Raw genomic sequence first — 25,602 nt, 5'->3', positions numbered from 1 at the left:
TTTATTTTATGTATATCAAGTTAAAAAATTTGTACGCTGGTGTCTGTTTGGTACCAAATGATTCTGTAATCAATGTACTATTAAAATGTATAATCGATGAATTTTTGGCTCGTCTTAAAATATTAGAAATCGATACTTTTTTACCGCTGACCTTATGCGACGCAATTTTATTTTATGTATATCAAGTTAAAAAATTTGTACGCTGGTGTCTGTTTGGTACCAAATGATTCTGTAATCAATGTACTATTAAAATGTATAATCGATGAATTTTTGGCTCGTCTTAAAATATTAGAAATCGATACTTTTTTACCGCTGACCCTATGCGACGCATCCTTACTTTATGTATAGCAAATGAAAAAGTTTGTACGCTGTTGTCTGCTTGGTACCAAAAGATTCTGTAATCAATGTACTATTAAAATGTATAATCGATGAATTTTTGGCTCGTCTTAAAATATTAGAAATCGATACTTTTTTACCGCTGACCCTATGCGACGCAATTTTATTTTATGTATATCAAGTTAAAAAATTTGTACGCTGGTGTCTGTTTGGTACCAAATGATTCTGTAATCAATGTACTATTAAAATATATAATCGATAAAATTTTGGCTCGTCTTAAAATATTAGAAATTCATACTTTTTTGACGCGGACCCTGTGCGACGCATCCTTATTTTATGTTTATCAAATTAAAAAATTTGTACGCTGGTGTCTGGTTGGTACCAAATAATTCTGTAATCAATGTACTATTAAAATGTATAATCGATGAATTTTTGGCTCGTCTTAAAATATTGGAAATCGATACTTTTTACCGCTGACCCTATGCGACGCAACCGTATTTTAAATATATCAAGTTAAAAAATTTGTACGCTGGTGTCTGTTTGGTACCAAATGATTCTGTACTCAATGTACTATTAAAATGTATAATCGATGAATTTTTGGCTCGTCTTAAAATATTGGAAATCGATACTTTTTACCGCTGACCCTATGCGACGCAACCTTATTTTAAGTATGTCAATTTAAAGAATTTGTACGCTGGTGTCAGTTTGGTACCGAATGATTCTGTACTCAATGTACTATTAAAATGTATAATCGATGAATTTTTGGCTCGTCTTAAAATATTAGAAATCGATACTTTTTTACCGCTGACCCTATGCGACGCAATTTTATTTTATGTATATCAAGTTAAAAAATTTGTACGCTGGTGTCTGTTTGGTACCAAATGATTCTGTAATCAATGTACTATTAAAATATATAATCGATAAAATTTTGGCTCGTCTTAAAATATTAGAAATTCATACTTTTTTGACGCGGACCCTGTGCGACGCATCCTTATTTTATGTTTATCAAATTAAAAAATTTGTACGCTGGTGTCTGGTTGGTACCAAATAATTCTGTAATCAATGTACTATTAAAATGTATAATCGATGAATTTTTGGCTCGTCTTAAAATATTGGAAATCGATACTTTTTACCGCTGACCCTATGCGACGCAACCGTATTTTAAATATATCAAGTTAAAAAATTTGTACGCTGGTGTCTGTTTGGTACCAAATGATTCTGTACTCAATGTACTATTAAAATGTATAATCGATGAATTTTTGGCTCGTCTTAAAATATTAGAAATCGATACTTTTTTACCGCTGACCCTAAGCGACGCATCCTTAATTTATGTATAGCAAATGAAAAAATTTGTACGCTGGTGTCTGTTTGGTACCAAATGATTCTGTAATCAATGTACTATTAAAATGTATAATCGATGAATTTTTGGCTCGTCTTAAAATATTAGAAATCGATACTTTTTTACCGCTGACCCTATGCGACGCAATTTTATTTTATGTATATCAAGTTAAAAAATTTGTACGCTGGTGTCTGGTTGGTACCAAATGATTCTGTAATCAATGTACTATTAAAATGTATAATCGATGAATTTTTGGCTCGTCTTAAAATATTAGAAATCGATACTTTTTTACCGCTGACCCTATGCGACGCAATTTTATTTTATGTATATCAAGTTAAAAAATTTGTACGCTGGTGTCTGTTTGGTACCAAATGATTCTGTAATCAATGTACTATTAAAATGTATAATCGATGAATTTTTGGCTCGTCTTAAAATATTAGAAATCGATACTTTTTTACCGCTGACCCTATGCGACGCATCCTTACTTTATGTATAGCAAATGAAAAAGTTTGTACGCTGTTGTCTGCTTGGTACCAAAAGATTCTGTAATCAATGTACTATTAAAATGTATAATCGATGAATTTTTGGCTCGTCTTAAAATATTGGAAATCGATACTTTTTACCGCTGACCCTATGCGACGCAACTTTATTTTAAGTATGTCAATTTAAAGAATTTGTACGCTGGTGTCAGTTTGGTACCGAATGATTCTGTACTCAATGTACTATTAAAATGTATAATCGATGAATTTTTGGCTCGTCTTAAAATATTAGAAATCGATACTTTTTTACCGCTGACCCTATGCGACGCAATTTTATTTTATGTATATCAAGTTAAAAAATTTGTACGCTGGTGTCTGTTTGGTACCAAATGATTCTGTAATCAATGTACTATTAAAATATATAATCGATAAAATTTTGGCTCGTCTTAAAATATTAGAAATTCATACTTTTTTGACGCGGACCCTGTGCGACGCATCCTTATTTTATGTTTATCAAATTAAAAAATTTGTACGCTGGTGTCTGGTTGGTACCAAATAATTCTGTAATCAATGTACTATTAAAATGTATAATCGATGAATTTTTGGCTCGTCTTAAAATATTGGAAATCGATACTTTTTACCGCTGACCCTATGCGACGCAACCGTATTTTAAATATATCAAGTTAAAAAATTTGTACGCTGGTGTCTGTTTGGTACCAAATGATTCTGTACTCAATGTACTATTAAAATGTATAATCGATGAATTTTTGGCTCGTCTTAAAATATTAGAAATCGATACTTTTTTACCGCTGACCCTAAGCGACGCATCCTTAATTTATGTATAGCAAATGAAAAAATTTGTACGCTGGTGTCTGTTTGGTACCAAATGATTCTGTAATCAATGTACTATTAAAATGTATAATCGATGAATTTTTGGCTCGTCTTAAAATATTAGCAATCGATACTTTTTACCGCTAACCCTATGCGACGCAACTTTATTTTATGTATATCAAGTTAAAAAATTTGTACGCTGGTGTCTGTTTGGTACCAAATGATTCTGTAATCAATGTACTATTAAAATATATAATCGATAAATTTTTGGCTAGTCTTAAAATATTAGAAATTCATACTTTTTTACCGCTGACCCTATGCGACGCATACTTAATTTATGTATAGCAAATGAAAAAGTTTGTACGCTGTTGTCTGCTTGGTACCAAAAGATTCTGTAATCAATGTACTATTAAAATGTATAATCGATGAATTTTTGGCTCGTCTTAAAATATTAGAAATTGATACTTTTTTGACGCGAACCCTGTGTGACGCATTGTTATTTTATGTTTATCATATTAAAAAATTTGTACGCTGGTGTCTGCATGGTACCGAAAGATTCTGTAATCAATGTACTATTAAAATATATAATCGATGAATTTTTGGCTCGTCTTAAAATATTAGAAATCGATACTTTTTTACCGCTGACCCTATGCGACGCAATTTTATTTTATGTATATCAAGTTAAAAAATTTGTACGCTGGTGTCTGTTTGGTACCAAATGATTCTGTAATCAATGTACTATTAAAATGTATAATCGATGAATTTTTGGCTCGTCTTAAAATATTAGAAATCGATACTTTTTTACCGCTGACCCTATGCGACGCATCCTTACTTTATGTATAGCAAATGAAAAAGTTTGTACGCTGTTGTCTGCTTGGTACCAAAAGATTCTGTAATCAATGTACTATTAAAATGTATAATCGATGAATTTTTGGCTCGTCTTAAAATATTGGAAATCGATACTTTTTACCGCTGACCCTATGCGACGCAACTTTATTTTAAGTATGTCAATTTAAAGAATTTGTACGCTGGTGTCAGTTTGGTACCGAATGATTCTGTACTCAATGTACTATTAAAATGTATAATCGATGAATTTTTGGCTCGTCTTAAAATATTAGAAATCGATACTTTTTTACCGCTGACCCTATGCGACGCAATTTTATTTTATGTATATCAAGTTAAAAAATTTGTACGCTGGTGTCTGTTTGGTACCAAATGATTCTGTAATCAATGTACTATTAAAATATATAATCGATAAAATTTTGGCTCGTCTTAAAATATTAGAAATTCATACTTTTTTGACGCGGACCCTGTGCGACGCATCCTTATTTTATGTTTATCAAATTAAAAAATTTGTACGCTGGTGTCTGGTTGGTACCAAATAATTCTGTAATCAATGTACTATTAAAATGTATAATCGATGAATTTTTGGCTCGTCTTAAAATATTGGAAATCGATACTTTTTACCGCTGACCCTATGCGACGCAACCGTATTTTAAATATATCAAGTTAAAAAATTTGTACGCTGGTGTCTGTTTGGTACCAAATGATTCTGTACTCAATGTACTATTAAAATGTATAATCGATGAATTTTTGGCTCGTCTTAAAATATTAGAAATCGATACTTTTTTACCGCTGACCCTAAGCGACGCATCCTTAATTTATGTATAGCAAATGAAAAAATTTGTACGCTGGTGTCTGTTTGGTACCAAATGATTCTGTAATCAATGTACTATTAAAATGTATAATCGATGAATTTTTGGCTCGTCTTAAAATATTAGCAATCGATACTTTTTACCGCTAACCCTATGCGACGCAACTTTATTTTATGTATATCAAGTTAAAAAATTTGTACGCTGGTGTCTGTTTGGTACCAAATGATTCTGTAATCAATGTACTATTAAAATATATAATCGATAAATTTTTGGCTAGTCTTAAAATATTAGAAATTCATACTTTTTTACCGCTGACCCTATGCGACGCATACTTAATTTATGTATAGCAAATGAAAAAGTTTGTACGCTGTTGTCTGCTTGGTACCAAAAGATTCTGTAATCAATGTACTATTAAAATGTATAATCGATGAATTTTTGGCTCGTCTTAAAATATTAGCAATCGATACTTTTTTACCGCTGACTCTATGCGACGCAACCTTATTTTATGTATATCAAGTTAAAAAATTTGTACGCTGGTGTCTGTTTGGTACCAAATGATTCTGTAATGAAAGTACTATTAAAATGTATAATCGATGAATTTTTGGCTCGTCTTAAAATATTAGAAATTGATACTTTTTTGACGCGGACCCTGTGCGACGCATCCTTATTTTATGTTTATCATATTAAAAAATTTGTACGCTGGTGTCTGAATGGTACCAAAAGATGAAAGGATAAATATTATAATTGTTGTATAATATGTAATTAACGTACAAGCTTTGGATCGAGAATGCGCTACGAATAATTCGAAACATCATTCTATCTTTGTTCCATATTAGTAGCACATTCTCGACCGCAGCTTATATTGTATAGTTGAAGGAAATAAATGGCGCGCGCGAAGCGCGCGCTTTGTAGTGTTCTAGTATATATAAATTTTATATTGTGGCAGATTTTTAAATAAAAAATATCAAAAAAAGTACAATAGAATAAATGTCAAAAAAATGAATATATAAAATCAAATTTAGAAATAATTTTAAACTATTGCGCTTATAATTTATTGTAAACTGTGCAAAAGATATATTATATTTAAAATGTATATTATTATTGCTATCTCTATATATGTATAATTATATATGTATATATACATATGTCGATCTGCGCATTGCAAATTATAATACACAGTTAGCATAAAATGTATTTGCGATAACGTTATACAATATTGGAAACAAACAAGAAAAAAGGACACTCCCTATCATAATTTTTAGTAAAACAAAAATTGTCAGCAGGGACGTGAAGAAAAGATTTGTTGTCTATATATATTGATCATGAAAAATTTGCACGCGATTCTTTCTTTATTAGTAATTTATTGGTTAGGGTTAAGGTGCCTTTTCATGCTGACGCTCGACGCTCATTTTTAGCGTCAGAAGACGTCACTTGACCAAAAATAAAGATACCAATTCGTCAATTTTGGTCACATGACGTCTTTTGCCGCTAAAAATGAACGTCGAGCGTCAGCATGAAAAGGCACCTTTAGAGTTAGGTTATGTTTTCTCTTTATTACCAAGTTGATAATTCAGTGTATCAATATATCGACAGAGCGATGTTTGGCTTGCAATTGCAAGATAGATTGTACGAGGCGCTGTATGTCCACGACAAGTCCCCTCTCGAAAGTGATTGCCGCTACTTCGTGTTCAGTGGGCGGGGAATTGATAGAGAGAGAGAATTTTATGTTTACAAAAATTTAGAGAGATCATAGAGAGATTAGACACCGAGTGACGGGATTAAGCGATTTCGAAGATGGTACGTGGAAATATATAATTATAAAGAGCAAATCGATATCCTCTAGTAGAGATACGGATAAATATATAGGAAGAAGAAATATGCTCCAAAATGTCATCTCGTCTGACATTTCTGTCAGGTGGTTGATAGATCGCACACACTTGACAAATTTGATTTAATAGATTAGAAAATTATGCCTTTATATCACATAAAAATCACTCTTATTGAATGATGAGGAAATACACCTTTGATAAAATTATCTTATATTCAGTGATAATGGCAGCTAACAATTGGCAATGATGAGGATATAATCATTCGAGTGCTTTAAACTTCATTTTTTTTTTTTTTTTTTACAGATACGTTTCATTCTTATACAAAATAGAGCGGGTAAGACTAGATTAGCAAAGTGGTATATGAATTTTGATGATGATGAAAAGCAAAAGTTGATAGAAGAAGTTCATGCAGTTGTCACTGTCAGAGATGCAAAACACACAAACTTTGTTGAGGTGAGTTTGACAAGATGCCACTTTCTTGTGCTACGTGTGAACTATATATAGCCACCATATGTACAATATAAATATATAAAAATTTCAGTTTCGCAATTTTAAGATAGTGTACAGGCGATATGCAGGCTTATATTTCTGCATTTGCGTCGATGTTAATGATAATAATCTCTGTTACTTGGAAGCGATTCATAATTTTGTCGAGGTGTTGAACGAATACTTCCACAATGTATGCGAGTTGGATTTAGTCTTTAATTTTTACAAGGTATATTCTCTCTGTGTTTTTATGTTAATATCATTTTTATAAAAAATTTAATAAAATGTATTTAAAAATTCTTATTTTAATATAATGAAGCTTTATATATCGTATAGTATTACTTGATTTAATTAATTATTTTATAATGTATATAATGATAATACTTATTTTAGGTGTATACTGTTGTGGACGAGATGTTCTTAGCCGGTGAAATCAGAGAGACGAGTCAAACCAAAGTACTGAAACAACTATTGATGTTAAATTCTTTAGAATAAACAGACTCAATTTTTGCTTTATATGTTAACGAATGCTTCATCTGAATATGTGTAATATATCCAAAATGGACACATTTATAATATGTAGATTATATATATGAAATACTTACATAAATATTCTATGTATTATTATTCAGATGATTTCCAATAATGATTTATTTTGTAAAGAAGATAATGTATAATAATTTCTAAGTGAATTTTGCGTTACGACTTACAAAAGAAAAATATCAGCGTTCAGAACATGACAAACTATTGTAAGCATGAAAGAACAAGTAGAAAGAATACATAAAATATCCTGTGTTTTAAGCATGTAATAAAATCTTGTAAATATGTGATAATATCCACGAAATGTCTTTCTTTATTGTTATATACATACATCTCATAGCATTTATATTAAAATAGAAAATACTAATTTTTTTTCTTATTATAAAATTACTTGTCTTTATATAAGAAATAGAAGATGCTGAATCAATATATTTTTCTATTTTTAAGAGATCAAAATATACATACAAAAAATACTCTCATATATAAGATTGTTATCATTAAATAGAAAAAATTGCCGTGTTAATAATCATGGTCAATAATTATTTGTATATATCTTTGACTTAATTATATTGACATAATCACATATGTGCGATCGCGAGCACATAATCCCCTATATTTTATATATATAATACCATTAATATATCAAAGATATCTCTAATTTATACAAAACTCAAAACTAGATCACAAAGTTAACAGTCGCTTAACAAGATCCATGGTGAACGAGAGAGAATAAAAGATAAATTTATATTGTACATAATATATATTAGAATTCTCGAAACTAATAAACAATTTTGTACGGTTATTATATTAAATCGCGTTTTAGTAAACTCGCGATTGCAGTATGGCCTTCTGTAGCAGGGTACAAAACGTCGCGTTCACCTCTTGACATAACAAGTTCGTCATTCGGTCGCCTAAGGCCGCCTGTGCCGAACTGACTCTACCAAGTTGAAGCAACAAGCCCGTAGTGTCCTCGGCCAACGGAGGAAATGCCAGGCATATCCGCGTCAACGACGATAACACCGGCATGAAAAGAACGAATCGATCTTTGGCGGATAACACACCTAACAGTGTTATCAGAGTGTTGATCGCCAGTCGACAAACGCTCAGTGCCTTTGGTAGAGCATATTGAATCGCCAGATGCGAAGCCAAATCAACTGCAAATACTTGTTTTTCCGGCTCCGGCTGCGACAACAATTCCGGAATCCAATCGAGACATATGTGCATGGATGGAATCCCGGAAACCGTGATTGGCAATAATTCCCGTGGATATCCCTGCGAATAAAAAATATTCATCGTAATATAACTGTATTGGAGAATTAATTAGAAATAATTAATTCTAATAGATCGAGAGATATGTAATGATATAATGAATAGATCATATGTATTATTATATTTAATATATTATATATAATATATATATATATTAATTTATTATATAATATATTAATTTAGTATATAATATATAATAATTTATTATATATAATATATTGTTAAGGGGGGGATATTAATTATATTATAAAATTTATTATTACGAGCATACCTGAAAGTGAACCAACTTGGCCAGAGACGGATCGGCTATGAATACTTGATGTAAGTACGAGCATACGACACTCTGTATTTCTCGGAGCGACCACATTTGTCCAGGAGTATTCTTGTCCTCTGGCGTTACCAGACATGCCTCCAATAAAATTTGCACCGCCGCACTTTCCTGACCAGTCACCAAAGCTATTCTCAAATCCTCTCTCTCAGCTTCGCTCGTCAGTTGTCCGATTTTCTCGGTCAAAGGTTTGTCTTGCATGTGTCTGGATAACTGAGATCGCGACGCGGCCAATGTGGCTTGCAAAATCCTATTGAAACATCAGAATATAATTGAATTATATTTTTATTATGAAAATAATTTAAAATAACTTTTAGTTTTTAGTTTTTATTTATTTAGAATCGCGTCTCAACTTACCTAAGAATCACAGATAAAATTGGCGCGCATCTGAAAACTCTCGTGTCACATCTCAATACTTGCAGCGGGTCCAATACGATATTGTCTTGCGTTAAGAAAACGTTTTTTACTATTAAATTTTCTATTAATAACGCGTTTATGGAAAGAACCCATAAACAGCGCGGTAGGACTGTGTTAAGCCTGAGCCACACTTGTTTGTACAGTTCTGAAATTTAAAAAGTTTTGCATGTAAATTTTTAATAAATAATAACTGTAAAATGTTCAATATTAATATTTACAATTAATCATGTTAATTATTAATTAAAATGTATATTTATGAAAAAAAACAAATAATAAGAGCTCTCGAGTACATTCATTAAATAAATGAAAAGTTATTAAATAATTACTAAAATAATGTATACCTTGTATATATCTAGGAACTTGTTCGTCAAGAATATCTTTAAGATAATGTATGATCAGTTCAGCGTGAGGCCAGATATCGGTCGGCTTCATCGTCATCAGTTGTCTCAACAATCTTCCGGTCCTCGAAGGACAAGTTTTAACGTGGCCGAACGCTTCGACGATCGCGATGTCGCTGATTTTCGTGCTCTCGTAACTCGCGATGGCGGAATCGATGTTGATCATCTCGTCGTCGAGCCAGTCGTCCACCAGGGATAGATGCGGGAAGTGAATGGCCAATAGTCGAAGAAGTGGCGAAAATAGACTGGCGTAGTTCATCTGATCCCGTTGAACGAGTTGCAACAAATACTTAATCGGTAATTCGGATAAAAATTCCGTCGAGTACGACTTGAGCTTTCTGCCTTGCGATATGAAGATATGCATGTTGGACAATCTCACGTCCTCGTACAGCAAAAGATAATACAATAGCAGTAACTGGGACGTGAGCGAGGGTTTCGAAGTGTCGACGTCCATACTGTCGTCCATCTGCATGACGGAATTCTTCTTAAAATCGAAATTCGCTCCGAACACGCTGTTCTGAAACACCCGGCGAATCTCGTTCTCGGTGATAGGCCTGTTCGTATGCTCGGACGTTTTGTTGTTCGTCACTAGAATGGAATTCACGTAGACCTCCACCAGAGCCGGTAGAACCGGATGCAGCGGCGGCACGCTAGCGCATATTTGTCGATATATCCAATTCTTGATGGGTACTCGATGTTTCGCGAACGCCCGTGACTTCAGCAGCTGATGGATACAGTGAACCGGCAGAAATCCAGGAATATTAGCATTCAGATTTGCCGTGACCGGGACCTTGACAGCGTGAGCCGTGACCACTTGTTCGGTAAAGATTTCCTGCATGAAGATTTGTTTGATCCGCGTGAGATTGTTCGGCCTAATGGGTATCTTCATGCCGAGAGTGGCACAGACCAACTCGCAGATTGCCGACAGCTGATTGCTGTGGAAGTGTATCGCCATCAGCAGCAGCATCTCGCCGAAACTGGCAGTAACGCCACTCGCGCTCTCAAAATACGCCTCCTCACGTACCAGCCACTGCACCCACTCGATGCTGCGTTTCTCCAGATTGTGATGCCCGATCAGCGAAGGACAGGCTATCAGCATGCACAAACCGAGGGAGACGAACCTGACACCAGCTGGCGACGGCGGCGGATGTGACGTTAACAGTTGTACGATCATCGCCACCTCGTCATCCTGAAACTTGATGCCGCCGATGCCTCTCAGAGCGCAATAAAGCCTCAGCAAAGCGCTTGCTTGCACGACTTGCGACTCCGCTAATTGACTGTCCGTGCTCTGAGAAGCGATTGTCTGCAATCGTTTGAGCAATTCCTCTCGCAACGACTGCAAGGCCGTCTGAGACTCCCATTTGCGCTTCTGGCCATTTCGGATAAACATCGCAATCCACGAACGCACTTGCTGATCGCTGCCTAGTAACAAGCCAGACACAAAGGCGACAACGTCGCTCTCGGGCTGCGAGGTGTTCGCGTTCTCGTGTTCCAGGCTCAGAGTGATAGCCAGGGCGGGCATTCTGCACAGTTCCACGCATTTCGCCCTGATCGCCAACGCTTGACTCGGATTCATCTGGCAGAGCATCGTGATGGCTTGCGTTCTGATCCTACCTAAGGCAGATTCCTCTTGTCGCTCCCCATTGGCAATTAAGTGCGCGCACACCTCTGAAAAACTGTCCGGACTGTTGGCGACAATCCAGCAGATGATATCTGGACCGTGCTTGACGTGCAGCAGAGTCTCCGCAATGTCAAGGATGGACAGCAATGTTGGCAATTCGGCGAGTGCTATGCAGATGACATAGCTTATTTCCTCCATGTAGACTGCATTGTCGAACAGATCTGACTGCTTGATCTGAAACTCTTGATTCCTTTGCAGCTCCTGTATCTGAGACATTATAAACAGGATCTCGCTGAGCACCAGTCTGATTCTACGAATGGACTCGCTGCGTTCAAACTCTAGAGCCAGGCCACTCGATAAAGACTGCGCAAGTACACTATCTCGCTGTACACTGCCAAGCTTTTGTCTGGAAAAGATAGACAATTATATAGCATATAACATTATTCCTGATATATATGAAAATTCTATATTAATTATATATTAAATATAATATATAAATATATAATATAAATATATAATAAATATATAAATAATTGTATATTAAAAAATGATAATTTAAAGTTATTTTAAAAGCGAAAAAATTTAAATAATAAAATGACAAAATTTCTTTGGCATGTAAAAAAATATAATAATAAAACGAAATGCAATAAATATTAACCTCAACTGCTGCTCCTGCCGGACGTCGGTTTCGAGCGCATGGAAATCGATTGATAAGAGGGCAATGATAGAATTGACGGACTCGATGCCCGACAATATCGTGAGAACCTGTTTCCTACCCTCCACGCACTCCTTCGTTATGTCAAGCGGCGAGATGAGGCTCATTCTAACCAAACACGGCAGGATGGGTCTGATGTCTTTGTGCGAACACAATGATAACTCCTGAATATCAACATTTTGTATCGCCGTGAAGACTCGCGGCGACACGCGAGTACTTTCATACATCTCGCTGGTGAGTTTCGTTCTTTAATTATCACGCAAACTGATTATAATCGGTTCCTATTTACAACCAAATTTCAGTTATCGTGATGTGTGTCAACACTCAAAGTTAGTTTTGGTTAGCTTGCCAGGGCCAGGTACATACACATTTATACCCCGTACAGTAGCGCTATTCTATTTTTTGGAATGGAAATACATAGCCACGTTCATTTTTCAATTGCTGGTAAAGTCGTCGTTTGTTATATTTATAAATTATAAATTATAGATTATAGATTTTAGCAAATGGAAATTTACGAATTTAGTATTTTTTTAATTACACATGAGGTTTTTGTTCTAATATATATATATATATATATATATACTAGCGATAATAATTTATATAATAAAATTAATTTTTTAAATACAATGTAGAAGATATTTGTGATAAATTTTTCCTTTTTTATTCTCGAAAAATAGTCAAACGTAACAATATTAAACTATGCTCTTAATTTATAGCAAACTCGATTGGATGCATAAATGTATATGTATATAGGAGATACTCTGTATATCTGTATGTACGATAACGTTGTTTATATTAAATATGTGCACACACATATATTTTATTTGTAAAATATGTAAATGATTTCATCAATCATCTTCAGGATACACAACACCCAATTGTCTGCGAAGTTCGTCCTCCAGTTTCGCTAGTAATAAAGACGTATCGTGCGTAATTTTCGGACTTTCTATCAAACCTACAATACATATACAAAAATATTTTATATTAAAATCAGTAACATATTATACACACGAATAAATTTTTATTATTATAGAAAAACTTATATTCTTTGTAGCAATTTATATTGTATTATAATTCATTCATTCATGTAGTATATATATATATATATATATATATATATATATATATATATAATTTATAAATTTCACACAGAAGAGACATATATAGCGCAAAATAGCTTTACCTTTTAGAATACACGCGCGAGCTTCGGCGGCTTCATAGGAAAATCCGGCGGAATTTATGAAGTTGAATTTATGAATCTCCTCATTTAATTGCGGCAACGGAAAGTTTAGTGTTCCACTTGGTAATTCGACCGTTGTTGGACACCAGAAACTCGGCACTTTTATTGTACCTTTGGTGCCACTGATAAACGCTTCATTTGGTAAATTGACGAATGCCTGCGTCAAGATGGTCGCAGTGCGATTCCCTTTGTAGAGCAAAGTAGCCGACATGGACAAATCGACGCCATTCTCGTTTAAAACCCCGGAGGCTTTTATACTTTCCGGCATCTCATTGTTGTAGACCAAGCAGACGAATTGCAGACAATAAATGCCGATATCCAGAATCGTGCCGCCGCCCAGTTCCTTAGTACTGAAACGAGCAGATCTTGTAAAATTAATTTTCGATTAATTAATTAAAAGACAACCTAAAAGAAACTAATCATTTCATCGTCTTTTTTACTTCTCTTTTCTTACATTTTAAGTTCGTTTAATTAATTTTTAATTATCTTAATTAACTTTAAATTAATTAATGTACATTTTAAAATAATTATTAATTTATGTACATTTTAAGTTAATTTAATTTCAAGTTATAAATATTATACTAACGTTATTCGATCGACGTTGGCAAATCCGAAACCAAAAGGCACGGTTACTTGATGAATGTCGCCGATGCTGCCGGACGCGAGTTCCTTCCTGATAGCGTCGTACACGGGGAAGCAGCGGCTCCACACACCCTCCATCAGGAACAGCTTCTTGCTTCTCGCATAATTGATCAGTTCGGTAGTCTGTTTCAAGTTCAGAGTCAAGGGCTTCTCGCACAGGACGTGTTTGCCATTCTTCAGCATCAGCATCCCGATATCGAAATGTCGAGGATGGATCGTACCGATGTATACAATATCTTGAGGAAAAAAAAACAGTAAATTTAAATACACGTTTCCACGCAAAAAAAATTACTTGAAATATTACTTATTATTTATATGCAATAAGTATATTATTATGCTTTAAATATTTATACCCAGATTTTATGTTAAGTATATATAGATAGAAATTTTTTTTTTGCAGAAGCGCATAATGAATCAGCGAATTAATGAAACTGAAAGCTCCGGTGTTACTACTGCGTGCGGATACCAATGTCTTTATCCAACGCCAATTTCTCGTAATCGTCGTAGGCCTTCTTGATCTTGTGGAGCTTCGCGAAATCTTGCGCGCGCGACAATTGTTGCGCCGCGACGGCGATCACCTGGTGCTCGTTCGCTGGCAAAGTGCTCAACGCCGTCACGAAATCGTGCGATATCTTTCCCGCGCTGGCGATGCCCCATCGTAGAGTAGCCATCTAAATTGATCAGAGTACAAAATATGTTAATTTGTGTTCATTTATTTTGTTTTTGTTAATTTATGTTTTTTTTTATACACATATATGTGTGAGAGAATCAGTCTTTCAATGTGTATATATATGTATCTCGATATCTTAAAGTCTTAAATGGCAAAATAAAATATCTTATATTCTCTCTCGCTCTCTAAAAACTCTGCCACTCTACTTCAATAAAATTTGAGAAAAAAATGTGATTTAAAATTGGTATATTAAAAAATTAGCAATAGCGATAATTAGTAAAATGATATTTCTATAGGAATTTATGAGAAATATATATTCTTTTTTGGGGTGAAATTTTTGAAGAAATGGTATCAGTAAGATTAAAATTTTTTTAATAACTATATATATGTAAAAGTATAATATAATTCTTTATATCATAAAATGAAATAAAACTAAAGGAAAATAATACATTATTCTTTAAAAAAATTGACATTTTAAAAAAGTTATCTCTCTCTATAGCAATAATCTATATTTTTCTGTAGCATTATCATCAGATAAATGCGCAATAACAAACCCTAAATACAGTTGTTTAAATAATTTAAATTTAAATATATATGTTTAAATAATTATACAAATTATTTTTTTTTCTTTATTATTCAATATTTCTAAACATCATCTTTATATCTTGATTTAAATTTCAATTATCGATGCAATCGATATATAATTTTATTGAATTCGATTTTCGATAACATATCATCGATATATATATATATATATATATATATATATATAAAATATATATACTTTATCTTTATAATTTAAGATTTTCTCACATCTGGATTTAAAATCATTCTAATTATAACTTTTATTATCTTTATAATTGTCACTTATACTGACTTTCTCTGTTAACATTATCTTTATATTGCGTAATTTTGAAGTTTATAACCTAATTTTTAGTTCAATCTATTTTTCAGTTTAATCTAATCCTTTGGAATCATTTTTAAGATCTTTAATTACAAGAAACAACAAAAGGAATTTGACAATTTCCAAAGGTAAAAAAAGAGAAATATACTCACATTGTCGCACGATCGAAGTACTTGTCACGATATACTTGAATATACTAACCATCTCTCACATAGCCACTCTTATTATCGGCTTGTATACTTTATCTTGCTCGTCGACTTTTAATTGACCTCTAAACGTCACGAATAAAAATTGTTAAAACTTTAGTTTATCATGTTTACTTATAGTGTATCTTTCCACGTATCATTTCAAATTTCATCTTTTGCTGATATAATCTATATTATTTGTCATTGTTATTTGTTACCACAAGTATAGACAATATTTGTGATATAAAATATCAATAAATCAAACAAATATATAGACAAATATTTTGAAAGGATTATGAAAAACATACATTTATGTGAGAGAGATATTACATAAATCTAGTATATATACACAATAATATACATAAGAAACTTTATTCTCTTACAAATTAATCTAACTAACCTAAAAGTTGTTTCAATTATTTTTAATTATTTTTCCATAATCCTTCAATAAAGATATTTTTCTACACTGAGAGAATTTTCTCTGAAAATCATGGTAATCGTAGGACAATACGATAAGGAAAGAATTTTATGAGAATTTCTTTGATTAATATTTATCACAATAAAATTGTCCTACGATTATACCATGATTTTCAGGGTAAATTCTAAGAGAAAATTCTCTCTGTGTATATATGATTAATTTAGGTCACGCATTTTGTTGTTGTGAACATAGTTATCTCTGTCAAAGGGAATATTTTACATAAAGCTCGTCCACGTAACAATCCATGAGGCACTGGTCCATACACCCGTGAATCTGTAGAATTATTACTGTTATCACCTTCTAACCAAACATACCCATAAGGTATCTGAAAAGATATCATCACAGTAATTAATGCGTGCTTTTTTTAAATTATAATTTAACTAATATGCTTTTTTTAAATTATAATTTAAACTAATATGATTAATAAAATAAAATATATATATGAAATAATAAATTAATTTTCTCTATAAAGATGTCTCATGACTAAGTTTACCGTTGTTATATTCAGGCCATTCCTTATATTTTCTCCAGGCAAGCCTACAATTCGCTTGCATATATTTTGTTTAGGATTGGTGGGACATTTGGAAATGACAATATCGCCTTTCTCTAGCCTTTGTAATCTAACTGATATTCGTTCCATAAGCAATACATCGTTGGTATATAATGTAGGTTCCATGGATGGGCCACTGCACTGTAATTATCAAAATATTCATCAGCATATTTATCTCATTTTTTCCTTGTAATATAAATTTATATGAAATATATATACATAATACAAAAGTGTCGCACATAAAAATATGATATAAATTTTATTTGTAAAAAATAAATTTACTATACATTACTTTCTCGCTTTTATAAAATCTATACAATCAAATATAATTTGTTTTTAAAACACATAATAAAACGATGCTACGTTAAGTCTTGCTAGATGTAGGAAAAATTTTTAAAAACTGTAATTTTATATAGAAAAAAAATCGCTTCCGAATAAATGGAAAAAAAAACGAAATGTTAAATCTCACAATACTTGGGTTTCTTAAATATATATATATATATATATTTATTTATTTATTTTAATACATACCACAACAATATCTCCTATGTATTCGTACACACAGTACGTCACACACGCGCATTGCACGAATCCGCGTATAACCTTGTACGCGAATTTATTTAGCTTTAACATCATGTATAAAGTGCCACTCGCCTCGACGAGGACTCACCCAAAAGGCTTCTCCTCATCTGATCTGTCAAAATCTCTATATAACTCACGAAACTCTCTCTTATGTCAAAACGTGAAGTGACAATTGTGCACGTGCCATTTTGCACCTCATTGATATGGGTCTGTTCCTTTTTGTTGCAAATCTATGTATATGCTTTATATTTATAGATATTTATGTTTTTATATATTTTAGATTTCGGAGGGAAGAAAGGAAAAATCGAAAAAAGAAAATGTATTTAAAATACGTTGCTAGAATAAATAAATCTTACAAAATTCTTGAAAATATGTGCAATAAATACTGCCAACATATATTGCCAACTTGAAAAAATTCACATCATTGATCGTGCACTGGAAATTTCGTTTTATATCGAAGTTCACAGAGCGAATTGAATAAATGATTAATATATTCAAAAGACACACAAATGCATATAATTATTTAAATAATTAGCCTTCCCGTTTATTATTTTCAACTCGAATACAGAAATTTAAACCAATATATATAAATTTCGCCGAATCGATGTCTTTCGCGTGCGATAAAGATTAATTATTCTTAAATTTAATATTCGGAAATTATATATATATAATCATCGAAATGATAACAATAAAACTTTTGACATCTAAATATGTGCAAAAGAAATTGATTAATCGTCTCTATATTATGAAAAAAAGCAATATAAAATTTGTTATCTTGCTACATATTATATATATATAATTTTTATAATTATATTTGAAAATAAAAATTTTGAAAAAAATGAAATATAAGTATATATTTTTAGAAAGAAAATATCTGCGATAGAACACATTAAAATAACGTAAAAGATACACCTGGAGAATGAAGATATATCTCTTCGCTATTCGCGAAACTTGCAGAAAGAAAAAGAAGGGAAAGGTCGATCGATCCCTCTGGCGCGAGCTTCTCCTGGAACTCTCTCGTCGCGAAAGAGCATCTCCCGCGATGGGCGCATTTTCACGAAAGGGGGAACCGGAGCAATAATAATCTAGACGCGGGGTCTCTCGCGCAGAATCTCTCGCGGAAGAATCATCCCCTTAATCGGGCACCGTCGGCGAATCTCGGGCTCGATGGTCGCGCGTGTGCGTGTGTGTGCCTTCTGGGGCCGTGTGTTCGTTCCCTTGCGCCGCGTATACGAACCTCTCTCGCCTCTCGGCGTTTTAATAGTTTAGTGTCTAGCGCAGGAGGTTACGGTGTACCGAGACCGAGACCGGGGAATATCGACGAGTGTGTCTGTCGAGAGTGATACCCAAAGACCCGAGAAGATTAGTAAAAAAGAGTGATATATAAAACGGACGACCCGCGCGCGCGAACGTCGAGGAAGAAGGGGAGTGACACGCGACGTGGTGCGTGGTGCGTCCACACGCACTCACGCACAGCGTCGAGAGAGAACGCGCGCGCGCTCGCTCGCCCGCACGCACGCACGCACACTCGCACGCACGCACACTCGCCGCACGCACGCACACTCGCCGCACGGACGCACGCACACACACATATACATATATATATATCTCTATACACACATATATATATATACACATATATATACATATATATACACCATCGTACATTGTATATATATATACACACGCATACATATACACGTACGAGAGCATAGAAGGAGGAGACCACCGACGGTTTCCCTCGTCCCACGGCGCCTTTTTTAATGGATCCGACCATCGGTTGGTGCCAACCGGAGCAGAACGGTCCCGCAAAGAAGCTGTGGTTGAACATCTGGGAGACGGAGAAGGGCGAAGACGTCCTGGCCCTGCGACCTAACGACGCGACTGCGAATAATAATACTAGTACCGCGATGGGCGTGCGGCTGCAGCAGGACTTTCTCGCGCTGGACACGAGTTCGGCGGCGGCCGGCAACGCGACGCCCGGCACCAATAACAACGGCAGCAACAGCAACAGTGTGAGCAACGGTAGCAACGGCCGTGTCGCCGGCAGCAACGGCGAGCAGCATCGCCTACCCCACAACGCCTGCAACAATTATTACAACCCGTCTCGCAGGAAAAGCGACAACCGCGCGAGCACCTACGGCATGAACTACAACTACGACGCCCTCGTCGGCGAGTACGGCGGCTGCCCCTGGCGCGTGGAGAACAAGCACTACTCCAAGGGGGTCATTGGGTGTGTATCCTCGTTCCCCCGGCTGGAGGATGGAATTGTGTGAAAAGTCGCCACGCGGTCCATATGGGTATTTCAAGTTGGGTTAGGTCAGGTCTTTGTGTAAGGACGTTCCCCCCTCCTGGGAGACGATATTACGTAGGCTTGAACGTGTATTTCTGGGTTTAGGAGCGAAAGGGTGATTTTATATTTGTAATGTATATTTGGAATATTTCTTCTTCGGTCTGTGTGCGAGGCCTCTCCTCGTACGATGCCATGCATCTCTTCTTTTCTCTTACGTTCAAGCATTTTAGGTTTACAAATAAAGTCTCGTATAGCTGCAAAAAGTTTGAAGTTATATCGTTATAATTCGTTGGCTTGTAAAAAAAATTGTAAACATGTTTGATGTACAATTATAATCTGAAGGACAAGGGGTGAAAGGTATCTCGTAAAGATGCCTTCGATAATACGCAAATTCCAAACAATGTATAGAAATTTGCATCTATTAATTATATTTTATATCTGTATAGATGTACGGTAGAAAGAGAGAGATATCAAAACATTAATTCTATATATCTCATCATCCAATATAGCATTATAAAAAGATTATTCTATTATAAACAGATCCATATATTCATTATTCTATTATAAAAATATTACGTATAATAAAAAATATTTTTGTAATGTTCTTTTTCATTATATCGCTACTTTTTTTTATATATTCAAAACATATATTATACTAGAAGAACAATCGAAAGACATGAACACAGAAATCTTAAGAATATTTGAAAATTGATCCTGAGTAATATACTGTGTATTAAGTATAATATATTCTGTTTAGGTTACATGAGGAGATAGAAGATTTTTTTGCATACATGTGTCCCTCCCACGAAGAGCACGTTTTAAGAATGAGAGTCGTAAAGAGAATAGAACAAGTAATTTATGATCTCTGGCCAGACTCTAAAGTCGAAGTGTTTGGCAGTTTTCGTACCGGTTTATATTTGCCCACAAGGTATGTGTTAATATCTGATGTATCTATACAAAAATGATAATTTAATCAGTCAACAACCAAATAGATATAATACTCTACCAGATTTTTAAATGGAAAAATATTTATGTTTAATTCATATATACAATGTATCAAAAATAGCGATAAAAATATAATAGTTTAATTGTATATGTAATAAAAATTATACTACGTATCATGAAATAGACAATATTACATATATAGACAATAACTTTTGCTTTTTGTTATTACAGTGACATAGATTTGGTAGTAATAGGAATGTGGACAAATCTTCCATTACGTACATTGGAACGTGCTTTACTTGATCAAAATATCGCTGAGCCATCATCTATTAAAGTATTGGACAAGGCTAGCGTGCCGATCGTCAAATTGACCGATAAAGAAAGCGATTTTAAAGTGGACATCAGTTTTAACATGAACAACGGCGTCAAGTCTGCGGAGTTGATAAACTCCTTTAAGAGACGATATCCAGTACTGGAGAAGCTAGTCATGGTGTTGAAGCAATTCCTATTACAGAGAGATCTTAACGAAGTGTTTACCGGCGGTATATCCTCGTATAGTCTAATACTCATGACCATTAGTTTTTTACAAGTGAGTATAATCGTCCTAACAATTAAAATCCCTATCATAATTATCTAATTAGGCCGAATTAATTATCAAATTACAAACGACTTTTTTTAATTACTCTAGCTACATCCGAGGCAAAATGCTTATTGTTCAAACACCAATCTGGGGGTACTATTGATTGAATTTCTAGAATTATATGGTAGAAAGTTCAACTATGTTAAGACTGGCATTCGTGTAAAGGATGGTGGTACTTACATATCTAAAGAGGAGGTATAACATTTACAATGACAAAAGTTCTACATTTATTAATAGGATAGAAGGATTTCGTTACTAATTTTACATATTAATTAACAGGTTCAACGAGACATGATAGATGGTCATCGCCCATCTCTGTTATGTATAGAAGACCCACTGACACCTGGAAATGATATTGGCCGTAGTAGTTATGGCGCTTTGTATGTAAAAGATGCATTTGATTGGGCCTACTTTGTCCTTTCTCAAGCAGTCAGTCCCTTAAATATCTTAGTAAATGACGCCAGTAAAGAAAGGTAAAATAAAATCTATAATTTTATAATATTCTTTTTTTTATATTCTAAATTTTATTTTATTTGTGTAATATCGAAAATTGTAACACAAAGGACATATTTTTATTGTACGCAGCATTCTAGGAAGAATAATCCGCGTGACCGACGAAGTAATAGAATACCGTAGGTGGATCAAAGAAACATTCCTACTACCTGTAAGTGAAGGAGATTCTCTGTCAAGCTCAACTGGTTCTGATGCATCTACTCTTTCAGCTCCTGCCAGTGATACGGTAAATATCCTGAAAAAAAGATATCTTTATTAAATCTTTTTAATGCACATTTGCCTTTATTGTACATTTCTGTGTATATATATTACCATATATATATATAGCAATGAAATTGTCTTTAATCTCGAATTATTTATCTTTCTAAGGATTCCGAATGCAGTCGTGGCAATTCGCCAAACACTGGCGGGAAAAATGAAAGTGATAAAAACAAAGATAGGCACATTTATAATAATCAGCAAATTCATCCGTATTCAGGAAAGAAAATATTCAAGGCAATCACTCATGGTACGGCATTCAAGCGATTCTGTTTGATACCTGTGTGTATTACAAAATTGCTACAATAAATTTTTAATAAGATTGTTATATGAATAATATAACATTCTCGAGTTTATTTCACGTGTTGTGTTATATCGTCGACGTTTTTCTTTTGCAGCCCATCACCAACAGAATTTCAAAGCCACTTATCGCATCAACAATAATATAACTGGTCAAAACAGGATCAAGCACGCACTCCACAATAATGGAAACAATAATAACAATAACAACAATAATACTAGTCACAGTCCGAGTTCTAGGCCAAATACAATGAAGAGAAAGAAACACTGTACGATGCAGCGTGGGATCGGTGATTGTGTACGGTGATGAAACGTACATGATAATTTTGGACATTACTTCCGTCACTTAAGTAGCGAGCTCAATATCATAACTGTGTGATAGAAAGACAGCGATTAACGTCATTCACATAACAGCCGAATCATCTTTTACTATTCTCTTTGTTTCTCTTCTTTATTATTTTCAATTAATGTACAGAAGAGAGGGCACAAGAAAGAAAAAAATGTTCGCGGTTCTAAGAGAACTTACAGTTTGGAAATTTTACAATTCTTGTATAGGACAAGAATCCCCTATATACATATATACATATATATACCTATTTGTTTTTTTTCTCCCAGTTTGCCAGAATCATATTTTACGCAAAAATCTCTGTACGCAAAAATTTATATACTAAAGACGTACAGAATTTCTAATCCAAAATCAAGATAGGATCCGTTTATATTTCACTTTTTATCGTACAGGCTATACCTGTGTAATAATGTTTTATCAATTATTGTTTATCACTAATCTGAAAATTATTATTACCATCGTCAAATAGCAATTGTGTGTTCAGCCATGATGAGTAATATATCATAATACATTTATATAGTACGAATGGGGAGGTATACACACATACATATACACACATATATGAGTTGTACGTTTTTCTCTCGGGAACTTTAATAGACAAAACTATAAAACACTCTGATAGTGTCAACAAAAAACTTAGTTTTCTATATGGAACTATATTCTTATAACAAAAGAGTGACAGCGAATTTGTGGTGATATTGGGACTTATCTAATGTACATATTGTAATATATGCATCATCAAAGAGATAGAGAAGTAAGTCTAAGAGTTACCTATTATAAATATATAATATATAATCTTTTTTTTAACTTATAAATATCTAAAATATAATGTTTGTTACAGTGATTTTACTATAAAAATTCGTGGATGAAACCATATCTATTTGAGAATGTATTATTGTTTTTGTTTTTCTTTTTTTTTTTTTTTTTTTCAAACTAAGTATATCGTGAAAATTTTGGTATATTTTTCAGATTTTAATAAAAATTATAGATTTATGTACACACGCGCGCTAGTAGAGTACGATGAGATATAAAAAAAAAAAAAAATTTTTTGAATAAAAATATTTTTAAAAAATAGCTTATTATCTCGAGACAGAAACACACACATACACACACACACATACAAGATGATGACAACGCTTCGAATCTTTGCAGTCTATTTCGTAGCAACAATTCTTTTTTTTCTTGCGAATTTGCTTTATCTATTTTGTACAGAAATACTAATTTCTTAATGTTAGTTCATAATTCTTAATATCTCCTCAATGACGTATTATTTTTATATCAGATAATTAAAACACACACGTTTGTATTATACAAAGGGAAAACCGATGAATCTGATATTTATGAATCTTACATTGCATTTTTTCATGAAACTTATGTATATGACAATACGCAAAAAGGCCTTGACATTACTTAAAAGTTCCGTATATTACGTTCGTCGATCATGGTAGACATAGTTCATTATTGAATATTACATTCCGTTGACGCAATAACTAAGAGGACAGAGAATAGAGTGTTTACCGCAACAAATCTCTTCAATAATGTCAGCAAAATTTTTTCTGGCGCAGAGCTGCATTTTTGTGTGTTCAACGATTTTTAACGTGCGATGCAAAGATCACCCCTAAATTCTTTAATTTAGTCACATGAATTGAGGATATTTAACTTTCAAATCTTTTTTAAATTATATATTATATCCAGTATTTTTTTCGTGTACATTGTTTAACTTAAAGAGCTCTTTCGTATAATAATATTGTATGCTGTGATTGAATTTAATAATTAAATTGTCAATTGCTTAAAGATATATATAAATATATATAAATATATAATTTAAATGTTACTGTGTAAAGCATTATATAGCCATACTACATTTTTAAAACTATGTAAACTATTATTATCGCTTAGTGATCCTCAGCAAGTTACGTGTTTTTTTATAAATATCAGAATTTCGTAATCATTGAAAGTTTGATAACGAAATCACTTCGTAATCACTCATATTTATCGAATTTTCCCGAGCGATTATTGGAATTTCTGTAAAAAAAAAGCAAAAAAAAAAAAGAAAATGAAAAAGAAAAAAAAAGTTTAATAAATATGAATGATGCCGACGTCTGATTCTTAATTATTTCTTGTTATTTGTATATTTTTCAGGAAAGCGATTTTACCTCATAGAGTTATTGTTTAAATACCGTTAGATAGTTTATAAACTTCTCAATAGCAATATGAATCACTTATAATAATCTTCGTATTTTCCAAAAATTTTGATAGTCGTGTATTTATATTCATGCAAATATATATTTTTAAATAAGCAATAATGTAACGATGTAACGCGATCAGTAAATGCAGCTTTACATTTGTAGAATTGTACTGTCGTCTCACAACCGTTACATTGAGATTGTAAAAAAAAAACAAAAAAATATATTTAATTAAATGCATTACACTCTGACAGTTCGTAACTGTATAATTATGAACTTTCGAAAGTACAGGCAGTAATGCCTGTTTCGTTTCCCCCCCCTATAAACTTGCGCGAGGAGAAAGGAAAGTGAGATAGCAATTATGCGATTTAAACATCGTTAATCCGACAGCGACTTGTACTTATAATTATCTCTTATATTCGTAAGTTTGTACCTTTAATCTGAAGCGAAAAATGTGTGAGTAATGTATAGAAATGAAATAAATCTTACTTACCTTTTTCTTCAATCAAGTTTGACGCATTTCAATATAACTTAAATATACATTTAATACAATTTTTAATATACTAATTTATATTTACACATTTAACTTAATATACTGGATACATTAAACTATAAATGTATTTTAAT

At 33.2% G+C, this 25,602-nt stretch overlaps 5 protein-coding genes across 7 annotated transcripts; 2 read left to right on the top strand and 3 right to left on the bottom strand.

Annotated features, from left to right (window-relative positions):
* Nucleotides 1-6,277: 6,277 nt before the first annotated feature.
* Ap-2sigma (adaptor protein complex 2, sigma subunit) lies at nt 6,278-7,799 on the top strand. Its single transcript, XM_083046490.1, has 4 exons — nt 6,278-6,437; nt 6,773-6,922; nt 7,011-7,184; nt 7,349-7,799. Exons 1-4 carry the CDS (start codon nt 6,435-6,437, stop codon nt 7,448-7,450), a joined length of 429 nt encoding a protein of 142 aa, XP_082902616.1. The 5' UTR covers nt 6,278-6,434; the 3' UTR covers nt 7,451-7,799.
* Nucleotides 7,800-7,883: 84 nt separating this feature from the next.
* On the bottom strand, nt 7,884-12,763 carry Ints2 (integrator complex subunit 2). The gene is made up of 5 exons (XM_083046473.1): nt 12,187-12,763; nt 9,851-11,934; nt 9,450-9,654; nt 9,036-9,342; nt 7,884-8,767 (listed from the first exon to the last, which is right to left on the bottom strand). The coding sequence occupies exons 1-5, from the start codon at nt 12,468-12,470 to the stop codon at nt 8,315-8,317; spliced, it is 3,333 nt and encodes a 1,110-aa protein (XP_082902599.1). The 5' UTR covers nt 12,471-12,763; the 3' UTR covers nt 7,884-8,314.
* A 118-nt stretch (nt 12,764-12,881) lies between these two features.
* Nucleotides 12,882-15,970, bottom strand: LOC145940857 (trans-1,2-dihydrobenzene-1,2-diol dehydrogenase). Of its 2 annotated transcripts, none has more exons than XM_083046480.1 (5): nt 15,852-15,970; nt 14,592-14,796; nt 14,070-14,361; nt 13,427-13,848; nt 12,882-13,198 (listed from the first exon to the last, which is right to left on the bottom strand). In XM_083046480.1, exons 2-5 carry the CDS (start codon nt 14,794-14,796, stop codon nt 13,092-13,094), a joined length of 1,026 nt encoding a protein of 341 aa, XP_082902606.1. In that variant the 5' UTR covers nt 15,852-15,970; the 3' UTR covers nt 12,882-13,091. The 2 variants fall into 2 exon arrangements, with proteins under 2 accessions (XP_082902606.1, XP_082902607.1); XM_083046481.1 differs by having other exon boundaries at nt 13,427-13,833.
* A 446-nt stretch (nt 15,971-16,416) lies between these two features.
* LOC145940860 (mitochondrial inner membrane protease subunit 1) lies at nt 16,417-17,585 on the bottom strand. Its single transcript, XM_083046489.1, has 3 exons — nt 17,444-17,585; nt 16,856-17,053; nt 16,417-16,687 (listed from the first exon to the last, which is right to left on the bottom strand). The coding sequence occupies exons 1-3, from the start codon at nt 17,546-17,548 to the stop codon at nt 16,523-16,525; spliced, it is 468 nt and encodes a 155-aa protein (XP_082902615.1). The 5' UTR covers nt 17,549-17,585; the 3' UTR covers nt 16,417-16,522.
* Nucleotides 17,586-18,641: 1,056 nt separating this feature from the next.
* On the top strand, nt 18,642-25,484 carry LOC145940855 (terminal nucleotidyltransferase 4B). 2 transcript variants are annotated; one of them, XM_083046477.1, is made up of 8 exons: nt 18,642-19,727; nt 20,545-20,715; nt 20,964-21,321; nt 21,421-21,567; nt 21,652-21,845; nt 21,958-22,111; nt 22,255-22,425; nt 22,542-22,728. In XM_083046477.1, exons 1-8 carry the CDS (start codon nt 19,258-19,260, stop codon nt 22,590-22,592), a joined length of 1,716 nt encoding a protein of 571 aa, XP_082902603.1. In that variant the 5' UTR covers nt 18,642-19,257; the 3' UTR covers nt 22,593-22,728. The 2 variants fall into 2 exon arrangements, with proteins under 2 accessions (XP_082902603.1, XP_082902602.1); XM_083046476.1 differs by having other exon boundaries at nt 18,645-19,727; nt 22,255-22,393; nt 22,542-25,484.
* Nucleotides 25,485-25,602: the final 118 nt, after the last annotated feature.

This window comes from Prenolepis imparis, unplaced genomic scaffold (genome assembly GCF_030444845.1).
Source record: "Prenolepis imparis isolate NDT839.2.m4 unplaced genomic scaffold, iyPreImpa1.0 SCAF_9, whole genome shotgun sequence".
NCBI lineage: Eukaryota > Metazoa > Arthropoda > Insecta > Hymenoptera > Formicidae > Prenolepis > Prenolepis imparis.
This window is presented reverse-complemented; position numbering and strand designations above follow the sequence as displayed.